The sequence below is a fragment of the Fringilla coelebs genome (genome assembly GCF_963513975.1).
Source record: "Fringilla coelebs genome assembly, chromosome: 10".
In the NCBI taxonomy this organism is placed as follows: Eukaryota; Metazoa; Chordata; class Aves; order Passeriformes; family Fringillidae; genus Fringilla; species Fringilla coelebs.
Genome location: NC_140036.1, coordinates 4453687 through 4474185, shown reverse-complemented (window position 1 = coordinate 4474185; position 20499 = coordinate 4453687). Strand labels below are relative to the sequence as shown.

The 20499-nt window shown below is 49.7% G+C and overlaps 1 protein-coding gene across 2 annotated transcripts; it reads right to left on the bottom strand.

Moving 5' to 3' along the window:
* Nucleotides 1-285: 285 nt before the first annotated feature.
* ATG4B (autophagy related 4B cysteine peptidase) lies at nt 286-19869 on the bottom strand. 2 transcript variants are annotated; one of them, XM_084212082.1, is made up of 13 exons: nt 19797-19869; nt 14577-14675; nt 14068-14139; nt 12069-12167; nt 11536-11637; nt 11081-11153; nt 10680-10759; nt 7275-7471; nt 6243-6321; nt 5434-5579; nt 4406-4462; nt 3843-3936; nt 286-2052 (listed from the first exon to the last, which is right to left on the bottom strand). In XM_084212082.1, exons 1-13 carry the CDS (start codon nt 19804-19806, stop codon nt 1979-1981), a joined length of 1182 nt encoding a protein of 393 aa, XP_084068208.1. In that variant the 5' UTR covers nt 19807-19869; the 3' UTR covers nt 286-1978. The 2 variants fall into 2 exon arrangements, with proteins under 2 accessions (XP_084068208.1, XP_084068209.1); XM_084212083.1 differs by lacking the exon at nt 11536-11637.
* Nucleotides 19870-20499: the final 630 nt, after the last annotated feature.

Genomic DNA, 20499 nt, shown 5'->3' with positions numbered 1-20499 from the left:
GATCTTAAGGATCATCTTTTTCCATGGTCAGGGACACCTTCCACTGTCCCAGGTTGCTTCATGCTCTGTCCAAGCTGGCCTTGGACACTTCAGGGATGGGGCAGCCACAGCTGTGCCAGGGCCTCAGCACCCTCACAGTATCCCATCTAAGCCTGCCCTCTGGCAGTGGGAAGCCATTCCCCCTTGTCCAAAGTCCTCCAGCTCCCTTGGAGCCCTGCACACACTGGACTCTCCTGGTGTACTGTATACTCCCCACCATTGCCTTCAACATGTGCAAGGACATCAGGACAGGCAAAAGATTTTACATCTGTTTATTCAGATAGAAATTGAAAGCAGATGAATGGAGCACAGCCCCACTTCCTCTGCTGCCTCTTCCCCTGACTACAAGAGAGAAGAGGAGAAGCAGGCAGAAAGCAGCAAATAATAATTTAGTGACAGAAGCATTGTGGTTCCCAGTTCAAACCTCTGCTTTCGGGTATCACAGGGACAGTTAGAGCATCAGTAGGTCAGTCACAGGGGAAACAGGTCATTTCTAGCCTGGTGGCACCACCCTTGGGCACACCACCATCATCTGACAGGTTCCAAACCTAAATGCACAAACCAAAGCCTTGTAAACAGGGTTGAAGTGTGCAGCACACACCAAGGAAACCGTGGCAGCACTTCCCTAGCAGTGTGCATGGAGACAGCTCTCCCCCACAGTTTACCCTTCTCTCTGTGGAGAAGGGCCCCTGGCAGAGCTACCAGCTTGAAGTAGCTAAAATTTCCAGTATATTTGGACCTTCTCAAGGCACTCTGCCCTTCTTGGGATGGTCGCCTGACAGGGGTTTCTCCAGGTTAGCTCCTACAGCACCTCTGGGCACAATCCACAGGGAAGGGAGCTGGCAGAGGCAAGGCAGCAACACAGTGCAGAAACCTACTCAACCTTCAGGAACATTTTCTGCTTTGGAAAGGGAATGTCTGACAGGAGCAGATGGAGGAAGTGCTGACCAACCCACCCAGGGCACCTCAAGAGGTTTTACAGCTTGGGTTTTTGGCAGGACATCACTCCCTAGTCACCATGCCAGCACACTGGTGGACAGGCAGAAGCCTGGCACATGCCTGGCTGATCTCTGCTGCCTTGTTTCAGCTCTCCCAGCTCTGGACTCTTTTTCCAGGGCTGAGGAATTCAGTTTTCTGTTCAAAGCAGCTTTCCTGAAGGTATTTGCAGTAGAGACTATTCCATTGTAGAAGCACATGGACTGACTCACTGAGCAAGACACGCATTTTCTACTCTTCCACTCCTTCCGTTATTTAAACTGGGATTGAGATGCTCCCCAGCAGCACAGCACTGCTCCAACACTTCACTTATCGAATTCCCAGTCACTCAGAAGTTCCCTCAATTCCCTTTCTATAGGCTGTGGACAGGAGAGGTAGTGCTGAGTGTCCTGCAGAGCATGAACAGCAGTTGTACCATAGAGACCTGCACTCCGGAGGCTTCACAGCTGTCTGTGGGATGTGGCTGCTGTTCCCTGGCATTGTGAGCTGCAGTCCAGGTTGGCCAGTGAGAAGGAAAGCTACTAAAGGCATTAACTGGACCTTTCTCCTGCTAAATGATGGGTGGGCTCTACTTAAGCTTCAGAGGGGAGTCCCCATGGAAGGATTCAGCGCTCTAAAGATTTCCGTGCCTCCCCCGGAAGGCCCAGCTGACCTGCTGATGTGATAGATAGGCTTTGAACTCCTAAGCACCACTGCATCCACTTCCAGCAGCTGTTTGCTGCTGAGCAATTCCAACTGCAGCCAGTAAGGCTGGAACACCCTCTGGGTTCTTCATCCCACTGCAGACACCGCTCCGAGGCTGCACGGAATGCCAGGATGGACGGGAGGCAGGGATGGCAGCAAGCGCCTATGAAAACCGGTAGCCCCAGGCTCTCGAAGGAGCTTCCCTCCCCCCTTCTCCCCACACATACACAAATTTGCAGAGTCAGTTTCCTATTTGTTTTCAAAGGGACAGGATTTCAAAGTCTTCATCTTCCGAGTCAAAGAACCTTTCCAATCTGTCGGCATCAGAGGAGTCTGGAAGAGAAGAAGAAAGCGCTGCCTCAGTGGGATGCTGTGACTGTCAGACCAGCAGCTGGAGGGTATCACAGTTTGAGTGCCAAGTGCCTACAAGTTCTAAAGCTCAGTGACAAACCCGAGTGAGGGCTCTGAGGAGGATAAGAACATGTCAGTGGTATGGAAAATGCCCTAGAGAGAATTACATGGAGCACAGAAGCATGTCATCTTTCACAGATCCAAACACATTTCTGCTGCCACTGTTTTGTACAACCTTCCTGTGCCCCAGCTCTGCATTAGCAGGAGACTGTTCTGCCTCCAGAGGCTCAATACAGAGAACTTGCCAGGTCTGGACCAATACCCATGAAGATTTCTGTCCCATTTAAGAGATACATTTACCCCAATGTGTTAGAGAATCTGCTGTAGTTGGTTTTGGTGTAACTGTTACATGCACTCTCCTAAAAGCAATTAGCACAGTTCACTTTGCGAGGAAAAGTAATGTTAGTTGATCCCACCTCTCCATCCTTCCATCTATATGGTGAAGAAGGAGCTCACACTTAGAACAACTTTAGCACGGGGGAAGGAGAAACCTTTATTAGCTCAGGCTGGACAGTTACAGAATCCCAGAATGGTTTGGGTTGGAGGGGACCTTAAAGCCCATCCAGTCCTGCCCCCCTGCCATGGGCAGGGACACCTTCCACTGTCCCAGGGAGGTCCAAGCCCTGTTCAACCTGGCCTTTGACACTTCTTGGGATGAGGCAGCCACAGCTTCTCTGACCAACCTGTGCCAGGGACTCACCTCCCTCACAGGGAGGAATTCCTTCCCAGTATCCCATCTATCCCTGCCCTCTGGCAGCAGGAAGCCACTGCTCCTTGTCCTGTCACTGTGCCCTCTCCAGCTTTCTTGGAACCCCTCTAGGCCCTGAAAGGAGCTCAAAGTTCAATTACTCCTTCTAGTGAGAGGCAGGACTGACAGAAATGAATGGCCTTGGCAGATGGGAGAGGCTCTACAAGCCAGGGAAGAGGGAGGACAAGTCCATTAAAAACATTTTTAAGAGTAGGAAAGACATTAGGGACAATTAAGACAGGCAAGTATCAACTGACAGTTTAAGGGAATTAAGCATGCTTAACAGCAAAGGACAGTGTGATAAGGAAAGCTTTTAAGGAAGGAGGGCAGCGGGGGAGAGAGAGATACCAGAAGTGCAGGGTGCAGGTTGCCAGGAGGCCTCCCCATGCCTGGTGACAGCATAGGCTTGCCCACACACACTCTCTGCTCTTGGCAGAAGCAGCCAATGGCTTTATCTCCTGCAATGTTTGCTCATGTTGTTAATGTGATAAGCAAAGCCTGACAGGCAAGGTTAGGGCCCAGCATTTGTCCTTTTTCCCACTGGTAATGGTAGATGCCAAGAAGGAGTGCCTTATGCTGGAACTAAGTGTAACCAGCCCTGTCTTGGAGCATTTTCATTACCTACAAACTCGGTTTTCAGCCTTTTCACTGGACACTTTAGATTCCTCCAAGCATCCCCTCAGAAACCACAGAGTCACACTGCCATGACAGCCTGTGAGCTTGTTTGTTCTTCTGCTCAGCCACCATCACCCTTCACAGATGACTCTAAAAACCATCCTGAGACACTGTGGGATCTGCAAACCACTAGCTGAAAGCTGAAGAACGACACCAAGTGACCCAAGAACTCCAGGTTAAATTCCAGGTGGAACAGGAACATAGTAGAAGTCATCATGTAATTCCACATGATTTGCAGAAAGCCAGAGGGAGGGGCTCACCCTCAGCTGTCCCTCCCTGGTGGCCTCACCTGGTGTGAGATTCAGGACGTCGGGGTTGGAGAAGTGGGAGGGCTGGCGTTCCACCAGCTCGAACATGGGCAGCGCTCCTCTGACCAGGGACAGCTGTGGAGACACAGCAGAGCCATGAGAAACACAGCTCTGCACTGCTGGGGTAATAATCATCTCTTGGGACTTCATTCTAGCTGGGAAAATGTTTGTTAAAGCTTTTGAATCACGTCATCAGCAGGATTTCAGAGCTATGCTCCTTTTGGTAGCTTAATTAACTTTTTTAGTATGTTTAAAATGGGGTCATGCTACAGAGAACATGGTCTCTATGCAGTGGTTTGGAAACAAAACAATACCTGATATTCCTTTCCCAGGGACAGAGAATCAGAGAGAGGGAGAGGGAGTTATTTTCCAATTTCCCTCTAAGATCTTCGAGTCCAGCCATTCCCCCATCACTGCCAATATCACCACTAAACCATGTCCCCAAGTCACATCCACATGCCTTTTGAACACTTCCTGGGATGGGGACTCCACCACTTCCCTAGGCAGCCTGTTCAAATGCCTGACCAGATCTACAAACACAAACCTTTTTGATTTGCTGGCACCAGTCATTAAAATCTGCCTCTGTATTGCAGAAAAAGCCCTGAAAAAAAAAAAAAAAAAGAAGGAAAAGACTTTATCTTTCTATATTTTAGATTGATCATTTCAGACTTAAGGCCCTGTGTCAGCACCAAGTACCATGATCAGGACTGGGAGCAGTTACTACTCCTGACTGCCTTGCTTTAAAAACATGCCTCACACTGCCCTGTTAAACTGATCACTCCACAAAGGCTTGATGTGACCAGGCTATCCAAGTGCTGGAATCATCAAGATTTTCTTTACTGCAGGATGAAAACCAGGAGGAACAAAGGAAACAAAGGGCAGGGATCTCAGGTTCAACAGAAAACAAGCCATGGTGCCTCATCAGATGGATTCAGGAATGGATTCAGATCTGCCCATCAAAAGGCTGGAATCAAAGCCCAGACTAAAACTCAGAGAATGACACTGCTCCATGAGGAATGGTATTTAACTGCCATGCAAGGGGGATGTCACTGTCATATTTTATGAAAAATCCCTTTGCCACGATTTTTCTCCTGAGAAGCCTCGGAAAAGAAATGTAAACAATAATTATCTGATTGCTTGGGATGTGGTTTGGAGGTTGGTTACCAGCAGGTGCATCTTTGGTTCCATGTGAATTGTTTTTACTTAACAACCAATCCCAGTCCAGCTGTGTCAGACTCTGATTCTGTCATAGGTTTTTATGATCATTCTTGTCTAGCCTTCTGATGTCTCTCTTTCTTTAGTATAGTTTTAGTATATCATTTTCTTTTAATATAATTTAATATCTTATATAATAAATCAACCTTCTATGAACTTGGGAGTCAATTCTCATCTCTCACCTCCTCCTGGGGACCCTCACACCAACACTGCAAGAACTGCTGACCACAGGGGGACTTCCCTGAGACAAGCCACTCTCTGTGAGGAGCTGCTTTACCAGTGTCACCAAAACCCAGAGCACAGCAGCACAGAGTACCCAGCCCACGCCCAGCCCTGCCCCTGGGGAGCAGGACACACCACGGCGATGGAGGGGTCGAGCTCGGCGATGCTCATCCTGCACGGGGGGTGCTGGCAGTGGAAGCTCTCGTCGGGGAGGCAGCCGCTGTCACCGGGCTCCACCGCCGGCTGCGTGGTGTGGGGGTCCAGGTAAATGAGCTCCTCACCTGGCCACAAGGCAAGGACACATCAACAGCATGCCACAAATTGAGGAGTGCTGAGATAGAAAGAGGAAGGAGAGCAAAGGCAGAGCCAGCTTTCATAACCACACAGAGGAATCCACGTTCCAGGGACACCTCGCTTTCAGCCATTTTCCCAAATGCTTCTCAGCCAGGCAAGCTGCCAACACAACCACAGTGGCCACTCCACTCAGACACTGGCACTATTTGGGGTATTGCTCCTGCTCATCCCTTCCTGGGTGAGCTCATACAGACCCCAGAAATCTAAAGCACAAATAACCTGAGGTCTCTGGCAGACAGGAAACCAGAGGGAAGGAGGAGAGCAATGGGAGTTTGTAGGGTTTGAGGAGCACCTAAAGAACAGTTAAATCCAGCCAAGCTGCAGAGGGAGGTCAGGTCTAAATGCAGGAAGCAGGCTCTATGCTCTCCACAGACCAGATTTCATGTTATGCAGTGGAAGTTTATGGCCACTGTACAAATCTACATCACTCAGGTGAGAGGTTCAGCCCACAGGAGCCTTCCATGCTTCAGCAGAAAAGGAGAACCCTGCAGCATGCACCACAGGCTAAGCAGGAGTGTGTGCCACCCCACAAGCATTTTTTAGCCAGGGGAGATTCTTTGGACAGTCTCTGCAGTCCTCTGGGCACTCACCTACATAGCCAATGAAGTAGTGAGCACTGTTTGGCTTCCCTCCGATCACTCCCAGGGACTGGGGCATCATGAAGCAGTGCTGGAAAAGCAACACAGAAAACACACAGCTGACAGACAGTGAAACAGCAGGTGGCAACAAAGGCAAACATCCAAAAATGCAGTGGGAAAGATGGACAGGGACATGGAAAATCAGCAACTCTAGCAGTAAAACCAGCCATTTCTGGGGAAAAATCTCCATCAGGCTGCAACACAGGGCTTTCTAGGAATGTGGAAGCAGCTCAAAAACACTTTTAATTGCTGATAGAAGTAGACAGGTGGACCAAATGAAAGAAGCTGCACTACTCCAGGACTTGGTACGGGCAAGTCCTGGCTCTGTTGCAATCAGTGGCAAGATCCCTGGAGCTGTCATCAGGTTGCAACAGTGCTCTCAGGAGGGAACATTCATTCAGGAAACAGTTTAAGTTCTTTATCCACCTGGAGCAGCCAAGCATGATCTACTGAGTTAAGGGAAGTAACCTCCCACAAATCTGAATCTGGAAATCTCTTACCCAAGCTCAGAGCTTGCTAGCATTGTGCTCCCTGTCTGGTGTACACCCTAAATTCTGCAGCTTCCAACCTGCAACCACCTGACAGCTCTTAGCCTCAGTCTGCAGCACAAGCTTTAGCATCTGAGCCAAGGGGAGTGTGCAACACTGTATTAATTAACACTCAGGCTACCACCAAGCAGGGTATAGCTGTGCTGAACAAAGGCTTCAGCAGGTTGATACCATCTGCACACAAAGAGAGGCTGACATCTAAGTTGTGAAGTAAGATAGTCAAAAGAAAAAAAAAACAACCCAATGAGAAAAGGCCCAACCCCTCAAGCCCCCCTCCATTTTCCTGACTACAGCTTGCAAGAACCTATATCCTGACCTCTGACAAGGACTGTCACTCAACACATTCTTCTTTTGCAATGACTTCTGAGCAATTACTTAATTCCCAACAGGATCCTTAAGCATCACCCCAGCAGGAATTCAGCTCCAGATCCCCTACCTTTAGTGTTTCAATGTAGGCTTCATTGATCTCAGTGAGCCCGAGGCGGAGAGGTATCAGCAGCACCAGTGGTTTCCACAGGGGGAGCCTCCCTCTGAGCCCCACATCCTCTGGGCACCCATTGTAGAGCACATCTGACTCCAGGGCAGGGCATGCTGCAGCTCCAGCACATGGCACATTGGACTGGCACAGCCTCCCTACGGAAGGGGAACAGCAGCACAAAGCATCAGGACTCTGTTCCCACACCTTCAGCCATTCCTCTGATCAACAACTGCTCTTTACCAGGAGCCTACAGCACTTAAACCCAAGAGGAGCTTGAAGAGGTTGAGTGCTGGGGCTGTGTGTTGTGTGCGCTGAGCTCACAGCAAGCCTCAGCAGCTTGTACTCACAGCTACAACTGCTGGGCAGTGAAAAATGCAAATTCTTCCAGAATGCAAATTCTTCTGAGCAACCACCTCTGCCAACAAAGCTGGAGGGGTTGATAAGCAGGTCAGACAACTGTCCTGAATTCACAAAGCTTGTAGGCAGAAAGAGGAAAGTTCTGGAGTGTTCAGCTCCAGAGGAGTTCATGACTGAACTGAGTGAGGACAGCATTATGAGTTAATCCAGGAAATATTCACCTGTAACTAAGTGCTGCAGCAAGACACAAACTGCAGGTATCTGTCTAGAGTAGTGATAACTTTCCTAAAGGTCACAAAAAGCTTCATAAATTTTCAATGGAGATCATTCACAAGCTACTTTACAGACGTAAAGCAGTATGGTCATTAAACTCTGCATTTTCAGCATGAGCTCTGCCTCAAAGATATGGGGCAGCAGAACTCCTCAGGGCATAGACATGACATAAGCACTCTGCATCCTCATCCTAAAGGCTTGACAAACACACAGCCAGGCTGTAATGCACCCAGGTTATGTAAATTCTGGTCCAGAAACAACTCCAAGCCTACCTGTCTCACTGGCCAATTTAATTACTTGCTGGGTGTGTGAAAAAAAAAACAAACCAACTAACCCAAACCCCAAAGAAACCCACAGCATGATTAAAGAATCATGAAGCCAAGGCAGTTGGACAGAATGCCAGAGGCTCATTTAATTTATTCCCAGCTTTTAAACTGAATGCCAGGACACTCTAGCAGGTAGGATGTGATGTAAACAAACACCTTAATCACCAGCCACTTGCCATTTCAGCTGGGTATTCGTTCCCTACTGACAGCTTCAAACCCAGCTGAATGAGGACAATATTACACCCAAATTTAGAAGAAATAGGACTTTGATCTAAAGCCTCAGGAGGCGAGACTACCTGCACAGATGTTTGCAGCTCCTCTCTGTACTGTTCCTCAAGAATGGAGAAGGTGTATGTGTGCATCTGATGCACAGACATGGTTACCAGAGGTTCTGAGGAAACTCAAAGCCATTATTTGCAGCCATTTCTCCTGTTAAAGCAGGCTTTTTGTTGCAGCAGCCTGCCTGTCCAGATGATCTGAAATCAGCTGCCAAGCCAGGGCTGTTGCTCAATGGGGTGTCACTGCAGGTTTCCTCATCAGGCAAAGCACTGTGTATATTTACCTGCAGTTTAAGCAGCAGAGAGCTTGGCACAGGATAAATTCACCTTGCTGTCTGGCAGGCTTTGCAGTTCTGTGGTGCCACAGCAGAGCAGAACCTACCTAAAGCTTCCCAGCTGGATCCAAATCATTTACTGCAAACATATTCCAACAGATCTGACACGACACCTCTCCTGCTGGCAGGTACTGGCTTCAACTGCCTTGGATTTTCACCACCTTTGTGATTCTCCTCCATCTCAGGTCTAGCTGACATGCCCTTTCTCATGGAACACTGACACAGAAGGGATAAAGATTTATGTTTCTTCACTGCTGTAACAAAAGGCATTTCCTGTGAACCTTTGGCTGAACCCTATCAGTGACAGAATTAAGAGATGTATGAAACAACATTACTTTTATCCACTATGTTTGGGGCACAAGGTATCAAACAGAAACCTACAGACAGGTAACACATCAGACCCACTCACACAGGGACTTTCAGGCCCTGATCAGGTACATTATGATCCACATTTGAGAGAAACAAGCACACACACCCCTGCCCATGACAAGTTGTATGGACATGTCACTTGAAGCAGCATCAGTGCTGAACAGCCAGTGCCACACAGACAGAGCCTGCAGCACACCCAGCCTCACAGCCAGCATGCTTCAGCTCTAGAAGTGATATCTGCAGGCTGAAGATGAAAGATAATCCAATTTCTGTTTTAAAACTGGCCTTTGTTTAAGCCAAGGGCATCAGCACATGCCTTCAGCTAAGGTTAGGCACACACTTCTCTGTCAGACCCAAGTGAGCCAACCTTACAATAGCTGTGACTTTACAAAGTGACTGTCCTGACTCCAGGCAAAAACTGCCTGGCTATTGATTCTGGCCTGTGGCAGCCAAGCCAGCCTACAGGGTGCCTGCCACCATCTCACCTGTAACCCTACACCAGCTGCTTGAGAGCACTGCCCTGGTAGAAACACTGCTAGGTTTGTGCTGGGTGGGCTCATTGCCTCAGGAATTAGCCTGGAGCAAGCCATGGGAAGGCTGCTGAGGCCAGGACCATGCAGGGCTGCAGCAACCAGCAGGGCAGGTGCTCAGCTTTGTACCTTTGGTTACTGCAGTGCTGCAGCCAGAGCAGGCAGGCTCAGGATGGGCAAGAAGAGCTGCTCAGCCTCCAGAGCCAGCCTGGGGGCAGGATGCCCCAAAAAACAAACAAAAAAAGGAAAAAAAGAAGAAACCACCAGTGAATATTCCTTAAAATTATGAGAGTGGTGGATTCCCTTCTTATCCTCTCCCCCTGCCAATTTTGGCCCTTTTGCTCTTCAGATCTGTTCTGGCTTTCTTACTCTGTCCAATAGCAGAACCCCCCCTACCAATTATGTGACAGCCATTTACTGCTTGCTCCTTGTGGCCATAAACAAGTCTGACACTGCCTACCAAGCAGCTCCCATATGCTGTCTGAAGGTCAGTTCAAACCTTCTCTCCAGACCCAGAGGCATCAGCAGATGAAATGAAAGTCAAACAAGGCCGTTCCTTGCCCTAGAACAGCAATTCTCACCTTGTTTAAGCACACCTGGACACAGCTTTCACATATTATAAGTGTTGGGAAGGGAACTTAAGGCTCATCCAGACAGGGACACCTTCCATTACCCCAGGTTGCTCCAAGCCCTATCCAACCTGGCCTTGGACACTTCCAAGGATGAGGCAGCCACAGCTTCTCTGGGCAACTTTGCCAGGGCCTCAGCCCCCTTACAGGGAACAATTTCTCAAAGATAGAACATGTACTTCATGCTTGTTGTGCTCTCCAGCTTTTTCCTGGGCTCTTGCTGCCCAGGATATACCAACCACAGTCTAGCTCCATGTGACACTTACGGATTTCTTCCATCACCACTGTGTTGTCCATGGCTATGTGTACTGCAAGGGAACTCCACGTATCAAAAGTTGCAAGTTTTCTAGAGGAAAATTAAAAAACAGATAAGTAATGAAGGATTAATACAACTACAAGGCAAAGATGGTGGTGTATCAGAAAGGAGAAACTGGATTAGGAGAGACTGGTGTTATCAGTTATGCTGCGAAATGTGCTTTGACCTGGGAAAGCTGCTGTTAGGCAATTCCAGCCTATTCCAGGGAGCTGCCTGCTCATCTACTGCTGTGAGGGGAGAATGTGAGAGGAGGGAGGGTGTTATTAAAGGCAGAACCCTGTCAGCTCAGAGGTACCAACAGCCCCAAAACAGCCTCTGACTGAACAGAGAAAAGGAAAGGGCAGCACTTACTTGAGCACTTGTGCGACCGTGTTGGGGCCGTACCACTGGCCTATGGATTTTCCCTCCCCGACTCCCATCTGGGCTGCATCACAACAAAAAAGCAGAACAACGCAGTCAATAACTTCAGCCACACTGCATCCCTCCCTAATCAGGTTTGTATTTAATAGGGAAGAGTTCTCACTCAGAAACTTTATTGAATCAGCAGTATTTACTGTTTCGTGGGAGGGGAGAAGGACATCCTGAAGGATTGCAGAGCAAATCCTTTCTCTAAAATGCAGCAGCACAGAAGTTCAAAGGGCAGTGTTGCCTCAGAAGAAGCTTTGATCACTAGACCACCCCTATGACCTGAGTTCTGTCCCCTCCACAGGAAACAGGCTGCTTCTCTGATTTTTCAGGGAAGTTTGTATCAGAGTGAGAGCCTTCCTTAGCCAATTTGCTACATCTGAGCATGTATTTCTTCTTACCTATCTGGTGAATGGAGTAGTAGCTGTCTTTTTTGTCAATGAAGGCATTAAGAACGTTGAAGTAATTATCCATCTGCCTCTTCCCCTTTATCCACCTCCAGTCTAGGATGGATAAGGGATATATGAAATAAACATGGTACTTATTAACAACCAGAGGCTACAAGCTGCAATTCTCTTCCTGTGTATTGACCAACTCAATTTTCACATTGTCATATTATTACTAAGCATCTAAGGCATTCCCAACAGTAAAGGGCTAATTTTAAAATAACAGAAAACAGTCTTACAGCTGGGGTAAGATACCATCACCCACAGAAAGGCAAATAAACAAACATAAAATCAGGAAATACAAATATCCCCGGAGAGTTCCAAGTAGACTATTCTCTCAACAGCCCTGAACTTCAGAAGAGTGAAGAAAAAAGTCACAGAACCCTCAGCAATTCCCAGCTGTGTCCTTGTTATCTCTGTTCTTCCAAGTGCTGCACTCCTGGGAGCACATGGCCCTGGAAGTCAGTGTGGGCTGTGCTCTGGTTTACCTCTTCCCAAATGCCTGCAGACCAAGGCCTGAGCAAAGATCATCTGGCCACAGCGCAGCATGCAGCCCCAGCCCGTGTCAGAGGTGGGACCGGTTCCTCCTGGAAACAGGGACAGAAAATAAACAGGGGGTGAATGGTGAGACAGAGCCAGGAAGGAGGAGAATGAATGGGCAGCAGGCTCACCAAGAAATGAGGCAGGGAATGAGGACTAGCTTAGCTCACACACCCAAGGCTGAGAACCAAAAACGTGGTTATCGGAGAGTAACTTAGTGGCATCCCTTAAAAACATATAAAACTAAAAGGGGAAAAAATTCCAAGGGAAATCCAAACAGCCCAAGAGAGAGCTGAATTTCTCAGGAGAACAACAGCCCTTAAGCCTGGCTGCAGACTCTCATCCCAATTTTACACAGTCCTACACGAAGGAGTTTGTTAAAGACGACTTTGTAATCCTCATCTGGAGAAGGCAACTCACCATGCAGAACAAACCAGCCCCAGGGAATTCTCACATCAGAAGTGGCTACAAATTACATTTTGAAGTGAACAATGTAGTCAGACCAAAAACAAGCAAAGGCACCAGCCAAAAAAAACCCTACCCAAGCAGTGAAAAAAGACACATCCTATACTTTGTTGGAGAAAGCTGGATATCAGCTCATGCTGGAAAGTGTAAGACAAAGGACACAAGGCTAAAAGTACTACTAATAACATAGAACAAATGCTCAGTGTGATCACAGTAGGTAATCTGTGCCTGGGCAGAGCTTCTGCAAGTCTTTGTAATTCTGCTTCCTTCTTTTGGTCCTAAACAGGGAGAAGAATCACCTGGAGGACTATTTAATCAGCTTCTCAACGGTCACCAGTTGTCTTCTATGATTTCACCAGTAATTCATAACATGTACAAATTCCAAAAGTGATAATGCTTTACAAAATTAGCATTGGACTAATTAGTTCTCTAAGCCTTGCACTAATTAAGTGGGCTAGCACAGAGGGAAGAGATGAACAGTAACAGGGGTGACTGGGAGAAAAAATACTGGAAAAGGTTTACTGTGTATGACATGCAGATCATATCTATGGTGTAAATGGGAAATGACTCAGAAAATGGGGTCTGTCCTCACCCCACAGCTTCTAATGACTCACAAGGAAACCAAAATTGTGTCTGTAAGCCAGTCAAACATATGCTAACCCTTTGTTCTCAAACATATGTTTAACTATGCTGCACAAACATGAATTTAAAGGGATTAAACTGCATCAAAGATGTCTCAGAGCTTGTGAGGCAGAGGGTTTCCCAGCAGGGAAAGAACAGCACAAGCCAGAAGGACCAGTTAGGAAGAAGTCTCTTTTCCATTGATGAGCCATGTTTCTTTCCCACTGACTGCTGGGCATGACAGTGACAGAAGGGGGACATGGAGTCCCATTTACCTGCTCTTAGATCTCCTCTGATACACCTTGCATCTAACACACAAGCACAAACCCCAGAAGAGGCCATGCAGAGTATCTTAAGGAACCCAGACATCCTCCTTCCAGCTCACTGGGAAATCCTCCCCTGTCACTACAGCTCCTGTGTGTAACAGACACTTCAGGCACAAAACTCCCCCTAGACAAACAAAACCCCCATGTAGAGCCTGGAGCAGATGCACAAAGGCAGCAATTTCTGTATCATTCTCTAGGCTTCATCATTTTAATCCACTTCAAGCCCAAGACCATCATTCAGCAATATTTCACACTAGATTGCTGTAGGATGTGATGAAGTACAAAAATCCTCCCATGTTGCCTAAAAAAAGAGCAGACTTCCCAAACTTCTCCTTATGTCCCTTTAAAAACCACTTCTATCCCTCCTACCCAAGGGGATGAGGAATTCTCATTATCAGATAAACAAAAAGTCTGTCTAATCAATTAGATGACGCACATTTCACACCTTATGAATGGAAATGATGCCATGTTTGTGGGGACTGTTTCATTAGGAATATCCAGATTATAATAATTTCCTTTGCCCCAGAGTACATACCAATGGCAGGGAAGTTCTTTCTGTAGGTGAACCAAAGGCGAGAGGTCACATCCAACAGGATCTCTTCCTTCTCTGCAAAGTGTTCAGCATGGAAAGGCACACACATGAGGGGGGCAGCAACACTGCTAAACCCACCTCCCACTCACCCTCCCAAGGAATTCTGCTCCTCACAGTCTGCAGGCCCAGAGAGGCAGAGGCTGGCTGAGGAACAGGGCAGTACTGCTGTGCACAAAGTACTTCTTTTCCCCCCCAAAATAGTTGCAATCAACCCAAAGACACCATGGCCAGAGGCAAATTATGAAGCAGCAAACCATCCTTCTGCCCCCTGCCTCCACCATCCTGCCCTCATGACATGTCCCAACAACTCCCATATGGTAACTTTCTGCACAAAAATATTCCAGAGTCCATGGAAATGGCCAGACAGACAGAAGCATGCCAGCTAAAACCCAAGTGCAACACTAACAAAGTCCTGTGGAGCCTTAAAACATTGCACTGAGCACAGAAAATACCTGTAAAAACACTGTATTTCCTGCCAAGGATCCAAACAGGTTCTTTGGTCTCAGGGAAGTCTTCATACTCAAACCTGAGGGTGTCGTAGGTAAGCGTAGCTGGAAAGAAAAGGGAGAAATCACAGACCTTTAATAGCTTTTCTTTTTGTTTTTAAAACCAGACAAAGCTGCAGAATCAGAGCTGCTGTGGCCCAGTAAGTCCCAGCCACCCCCAAAGCCCCTGGGCTGGCAGGAAATGGTCCCAGGGCGCTGCACTCAGCTCTGGGAGGCACAGACCCAGCCCTGGCTGGTTCCTGGCTGCTCCACAGGCAGAAAAGCAGCAAGATTTCCAGGTTAAGCCAGCTCCAGGTCCTGCCTGGGGCAGAAAACATCTAAAACTTCAGCTGGCAGCTACACCATTTCCCAGAACAGGCAGTATCACGCACATCATTAGCTACAGCATTGATGTTGAGGGCCTCTTTTCCATTGAGCAAAGTGGTTAAAATCCTCTTGCAGAGAACACAAATTTTGAGGGAAGAACATGCAAAACATAGATCACCTTAAGGTAGAAATTAAACCTTGCTCAGTCCCTCCTCAAGAGGCACCAAAGCCAGCAGAAGCCTTTACAGGTGTCACTTCACAAAGTGAGGAACACAGCTGTGCAGATGTGTTCATGCAAAGGTGACAGGCAGCACAACTTTTGTCTCTTTTACTGGCTCCCTTCACAGCATGGCAGCCATCAGTGCCTAAAAATCCATCCCCTTCCAGGACCATGACAGAACAACCCACCAGCCCAGGCTGCCCTTGGATCAGGACAGCTTCAGCTGCTGTGCACAGGGTACAAACAACAGGGAGGAAAAACCAGAGGAGCTGGATGAGCTGTGCTCCACTAGATCTGTGTTTGGAAATGTGGACTTTAAAGTAGCCTGGGAATTCTGGAAAAGACCCAGGTGATTTTAAAGGTGCCAATTCTGTAACAAACCACCTCTAAAATTTAAAGCAGAGCTAAGGCAGACTGCTCTGTAACTGTAAAAGTAGTGACTGAAAACATCTCTCACAGCAAATGCAATAAAATCTGGGGTAATGTGATGTGAGTTTAAAGCAGGACAAAGGAGTACACAGCCACAAGCTCCTGTCAGTCCAGCTCTCTGCAAAAGCCACCCCTCACTGTGGGGCACACACTTTTGGCTTCTTCAGAGTAACCTGCTGCTACAGAAGACACTCTGGCCTCCTGAAGTAGCTCAGCCTTCTAATGTGGGCTCCCTGACCTGGAATTCCAATTCCAAATGTCCAAGAAAACACTCAAGCAGATACCATCACTAAGACCAACTACAGTTCAAGCAGGAACCCCAGCAATAGAGATGACAACAGGATCCTAAATCAAATTTTGAATCAGACTCTGCCTTAATTCCAGCCCACAAGACTTAAAGCACATTTTTTGTGTGAATTAGTCTTTAACTTCAGGCACCTTTAGGACTGCACAGGCCACACGTTCTCATTGCCACCCCATGATGTGACTCCTCAGCAAGCTAAACAAAACAATTCTGCTTGAACAGAAATGTGCCAACAAATTACTGCTGCAGTCTTCTCCTCTAGCAAACTTTAACAGGGAAATGAAGGATTTCTTTCCCATTTACTACCCAAACTTGCAAATATCCAGATTTGAAAAGGTAACTGACATGAGCTTAACATAAAAACTGAAGTTCTCAGGAAGGTTTTAAAGCTCCAAGGAATATTCTGTGGTTTACTTTGTCATGCATCCAACTCTCTGTCAGGAGTCTCAAATATCTTAAAGAAAATGAGTGAAACAAGGATGTTACACAGGAATATCAAGCTATCCACCATCCCTCCTCCTTCCCAGCAACATTCCCTGACCTGCTCAAATATCACAACCTCTGCAGCTGCACGGTTTGCAGGGCACCAGGTCTTTAGCAAGGACAGGATTTGCAACTGGACACTTCACAGCAAGGATCAGCAGCTGGAAATGAGCTGCTGGAGTCTTTGCCCTTCCACCAGAGGTCAGAGAGGAAGGGGTCAGCAGATAGAGGGGGATCTCCAGCTGGACCAGCCCCGTGTTCAGGGAATGCAGCACATGTGTCGTGACACAGCACATTGGGGAAGAGAGTCCCAGGCTGGCAGCCCTTCAGCTGGATGCCCAACATCTGCCTCTGTGTGTCCAGCTGTGCATCCCAAAGAGGTGGTCAGACATTCATGTTGGGATTTGGGGGAGAAAACAGCTGAAAAGGCACAACTACTAAATGCAAGAGTTCAGGTTTTCCCTTCACAGGGAAGAAAATTCAAGAGGTTGCTCCCAGTTAGTACCAAGGACATTGTAATGGGAGCAGTAAACTCCCCACAAGACTTGAGGTCACTGAGTGTTTCCTTTACAAGCCTCCACCTTCATATGTTCCAGCACTTTTCCAAAGTCCATCTACTGTGCTATTGCCCAGATGGGCTAAATTCCAGCCCATGGGACCCAAACAATTCAGGCAGGGCACAAAGAACATCACAGATTGCACAGGAGCCTTTTTCTCTCCTTCTTACAGCCAGAGATGAAAAAGAGAAATACATCTGGAAATTCACCAAGCAGAAATCCTGTTTGAAGCTGCTCCTCTCAGAGCTGCAGAAGCTGGGTGAGATCAGCACATTTCTCAGGCAGTGCTCCAAAACTTCACCTTCAGAAAGCCCTCAGTCTATTTTAATTACTGACCTCTGAGCATCCAGGACAGTGGAGTAGCAGTTTCTGCAGAGAAGGATGTGCAGTCTCTGCACATCAAACACAGCAGCTCAACTTCACAAGGTTTTATAGTTAAAAAGCAGAGTGTCAGCCCTGCACAGCTCACCCTGAGAAAGGCAGCCTCACTTTCCAGGAGCCTTGCACACACTGGGAATGAGGGGAGGCTGGCTGGATGGCTGCCCCATGGGATCTGCAGAACACCTCATCCCAGAAAGCCTCAGCAGGAAAGGCAAAGCTTTGTACATGCCACAGCAGAATCCCAGAATGGTTTGGCCTGGAAGGAACCTTAAAGCTCATCTCATTCCACCCCCTGCCATGGGCAGGGACACCTTCCAATAGACCAATAGTGTGCTCCAAGCCCCATCCAGCCTGGCCTGGAACACTTTCAGGGATGGGGGCAGCCACAGCTCCTCTGGCCAACTGAGCCAGGGCCTCACTACTGACAGGGAAAAATTCCTTCCCAATATCCCATCCATCCCTGCCCTCTGGCAGTGGGAAGCCATTCCCTGCGTCCTGTCACTCCAGCCCCTTGTCCAAAGTCCCTCTCCAGCTCTCCTGAAGCCCCTTCAGGCACTGGAAGTAGCTCTCAGGCCTCCCCAGAGCCTTCTCCTCTCCAGGTGACCACCCCCAGCTTTCCTCACAGGAGACGTGGTCCACCATCTCGACACAAGAACAACTCTCTAAACACACAGAATTAGGGTTGAAAGTGAAATGTCCCCTCCTTTCTCATAGCCTTAATCAGCACAACGAAACGCTGGAGATAAAAACATTGTCCCAACTTGTAGCAAACACACCCAGAGGCACAGCTGGGCTCTGGGAGCAGCCTCTGAGTGCTGCTGTCAGTTTGCCAACGTGCTGGAGGCCGGGCCTGTGACAGCCCCTGAGGGATGCTAACTTCATCCCCCACACCACAACCAAAGCCATTTGCTTCACCATCAACTCTGGGAAACAAGTAACAACAAGTGAAGGCTTGGGTGACTCAAACAGAAACACAACAGGTGAATTTCACAGCACCAACCACCGTGGTCAGCCTGTCTGCTGAAGAACTTCTCACACTAAATACAGAAGCTGAGCTTTGGAGCCTGGCACTGAAGAAAAGCCAGGCTTTGCCACACCTCCCTTCCCAAACTGCTCCTGGGGCTTCTCCATCCTCTGAAAAGGCTCCCAAATCCTTTAGCCTCCAACTAAGGCCACGACAAAAGGAACAGAAATGAGGTGGATGATCTCTCCTTTAGCTGATACAGGTACCTCACCCAAGGCACAGGAGGAAGACAATTGGATGTGGAACATTTCAGAGACAGTCGAGAAGGTAAATTTACCACTTTAGTAAAACCCATTGCTGGAAAACACCAAACAGCTCAAACCCTCACTTCTGCCCTTTGCAGAAGAAATATTAAATCTCTTCTTTCCCCCTTGAAACAAGAAAAATCCTGATTATCCGAGCACCAAAGAGGAGTTAAGAGACAGACAGTGAGGAAAGTCAGGCTGCTGAAGGGTGGTGGTGCTTTCCTGAAAGCCTGGAGCAAACACTTCCAAATTTTGCTGTCAGCTCCCTGACCACCTTGGGAGCAGGGCTGGACACAGAGGGGCTTGAGCCCAGAGATTCTCCTCCTCCTCCTCTCACGGAGGAGACCCAGCCCCACCATCCACCACAGCAGAGCTTTCCTCTGCTCTCACACCAAGGCAAAGCAGACACATCTCCCGGCTCGGGGTGCAGGTTCACTCAGCACTCCCCAGGCGTGACACTGGAGCTCCCAGCCGGACCACGCTGACACCAACAGCGGCACGAAGGCCGAAACAAGCCCGGAGAGCCCCGAGGAGGGCCAGGAGACACGGATCCCGGCACACCGTGCTCGGCGATGCGGAGGAGGAGCCCAGGGAAGCGTTTGTTGTTGTTGTTGTTGTGGAACAACACTTCTCTCTGCGGAGGGGGTGGGAGCCGCCACTACGAAGCGGGTCCCAACACAAGTGCAAACACTTATTTTTACTTTACCCCGCACGAAACCAAAATCTCTACCACGAGCAGCTTTGCTAGAGCCCTCCGTGAGGGTGATGAGCGGCTGAGTCGCCTTCTCACCCCTCCAAAGGCACCCTCTTCCCCCCACAATGCCTTCTCACCCCTCATGGGGAGCGGGCCACAGCGACTCCAGCCCTGTCACCGCTCCGCTTCCCCCCCGGGCAGACCCGACCCGAGCTTTCGAGGAACGACGACAGCAGCGGGGCTGCGGAGGACAGCGGGGACTCGCCGTCCGGCTCCGGCCTCCGCCGGCCCCGCAGCCACCGCCTTCCCCTTCGCCCCACCGGGGGGCGGCCGGTCCCGGAGGGCCGCGGCTCCCAGGGCCGTGCCCAGGGCTGAAAGCGGCGCCTTCCCCGCCGCCCGCCGGGGAGGCCGCGCCGGTGAGCCGCGGGCCTCCAGCGGCCGCCGGGCTGGCCCGGGCCGGGCCGGAGAGCCCCGAGGGGAAGCGCTGCCGCCGCGCCGCGGGCAGGGCCCGCCCGGGACCCACCTGCGTCCATGGCGGCCCCGCCGAGGCTGCGGCCGCCGCCGACTCTCACGCCCGGCGCGGCCCTGCGCGGCAGCTGGCGCGACGCGCCGCTCCTGGCCAATGAGAGCGCCCTTCGCCGCCGGCCCCCGCGCTGATTGGCTGTCGGTGGTTTCGTCACAGCTCGGCGCCACGCGCCGCTGCCTGCCGGCAGGGAGCTGCCATGTTGCCGTACGGAACGGCAAAGAGGAGCGCGGGGCGGCAACGGGCCGGCGGTGGGGCCGGTGTTGGGGCTAGAGGGCGGCGCGGACTGTGAAGGCTCCGCTACTTGCGCAGAGCGCCGACAGACGGGTTCTGTGACACGTATACCTACGAATGATGTGATATATGGGCGCCGCCATGGTGTTGTACGGAGCCGGATCGGCCCCGCCCCTCCGTTCCCCGTGAGAGTTGCCCACTCCACCATGCCCACCCCACTCGGAGACGCTTTTCAGGGCTTGGCTGCCACGGACCGAGCGGCTCGTCGGGACGCGGACGCCCAGCTGCGCCGACGAGGCAAGCGAGAGGCGCCGGGAGCGAACCCCCCTTTCCCCACCTGCCCCGCGCCGTACAGCTGCACCCGGGCCAAAATGGCGGCTGCCATGTGGCGGCCGCCATGTTGTGCCGTACAGAAACCCCTTCCCCACCGGCGAGGGGCGCCGGGGTGACCCGGCTCCGCCATCTTGCC

Excerpts from the sequence above, each read along its gene's own strand:
- ATG4B (XM_084212082.1), bottom strand. Across the intron at positions 12,168-14,067 it reads AAAGAACTTCCCTGCCATTG|GAGGAACCGGTCCCACCTCT; the intron begins GTATGTACTCTG and ends CCCTGTTTCCAG. Across the intron at positions 3,937-4,405 it reads GGTGCCAGCAAATCAAAAAG|CTGTCCCTGGTCAGAGGAGC; the intron begins GTTTGTGTTTGT and ends GTGTCTCCACAG.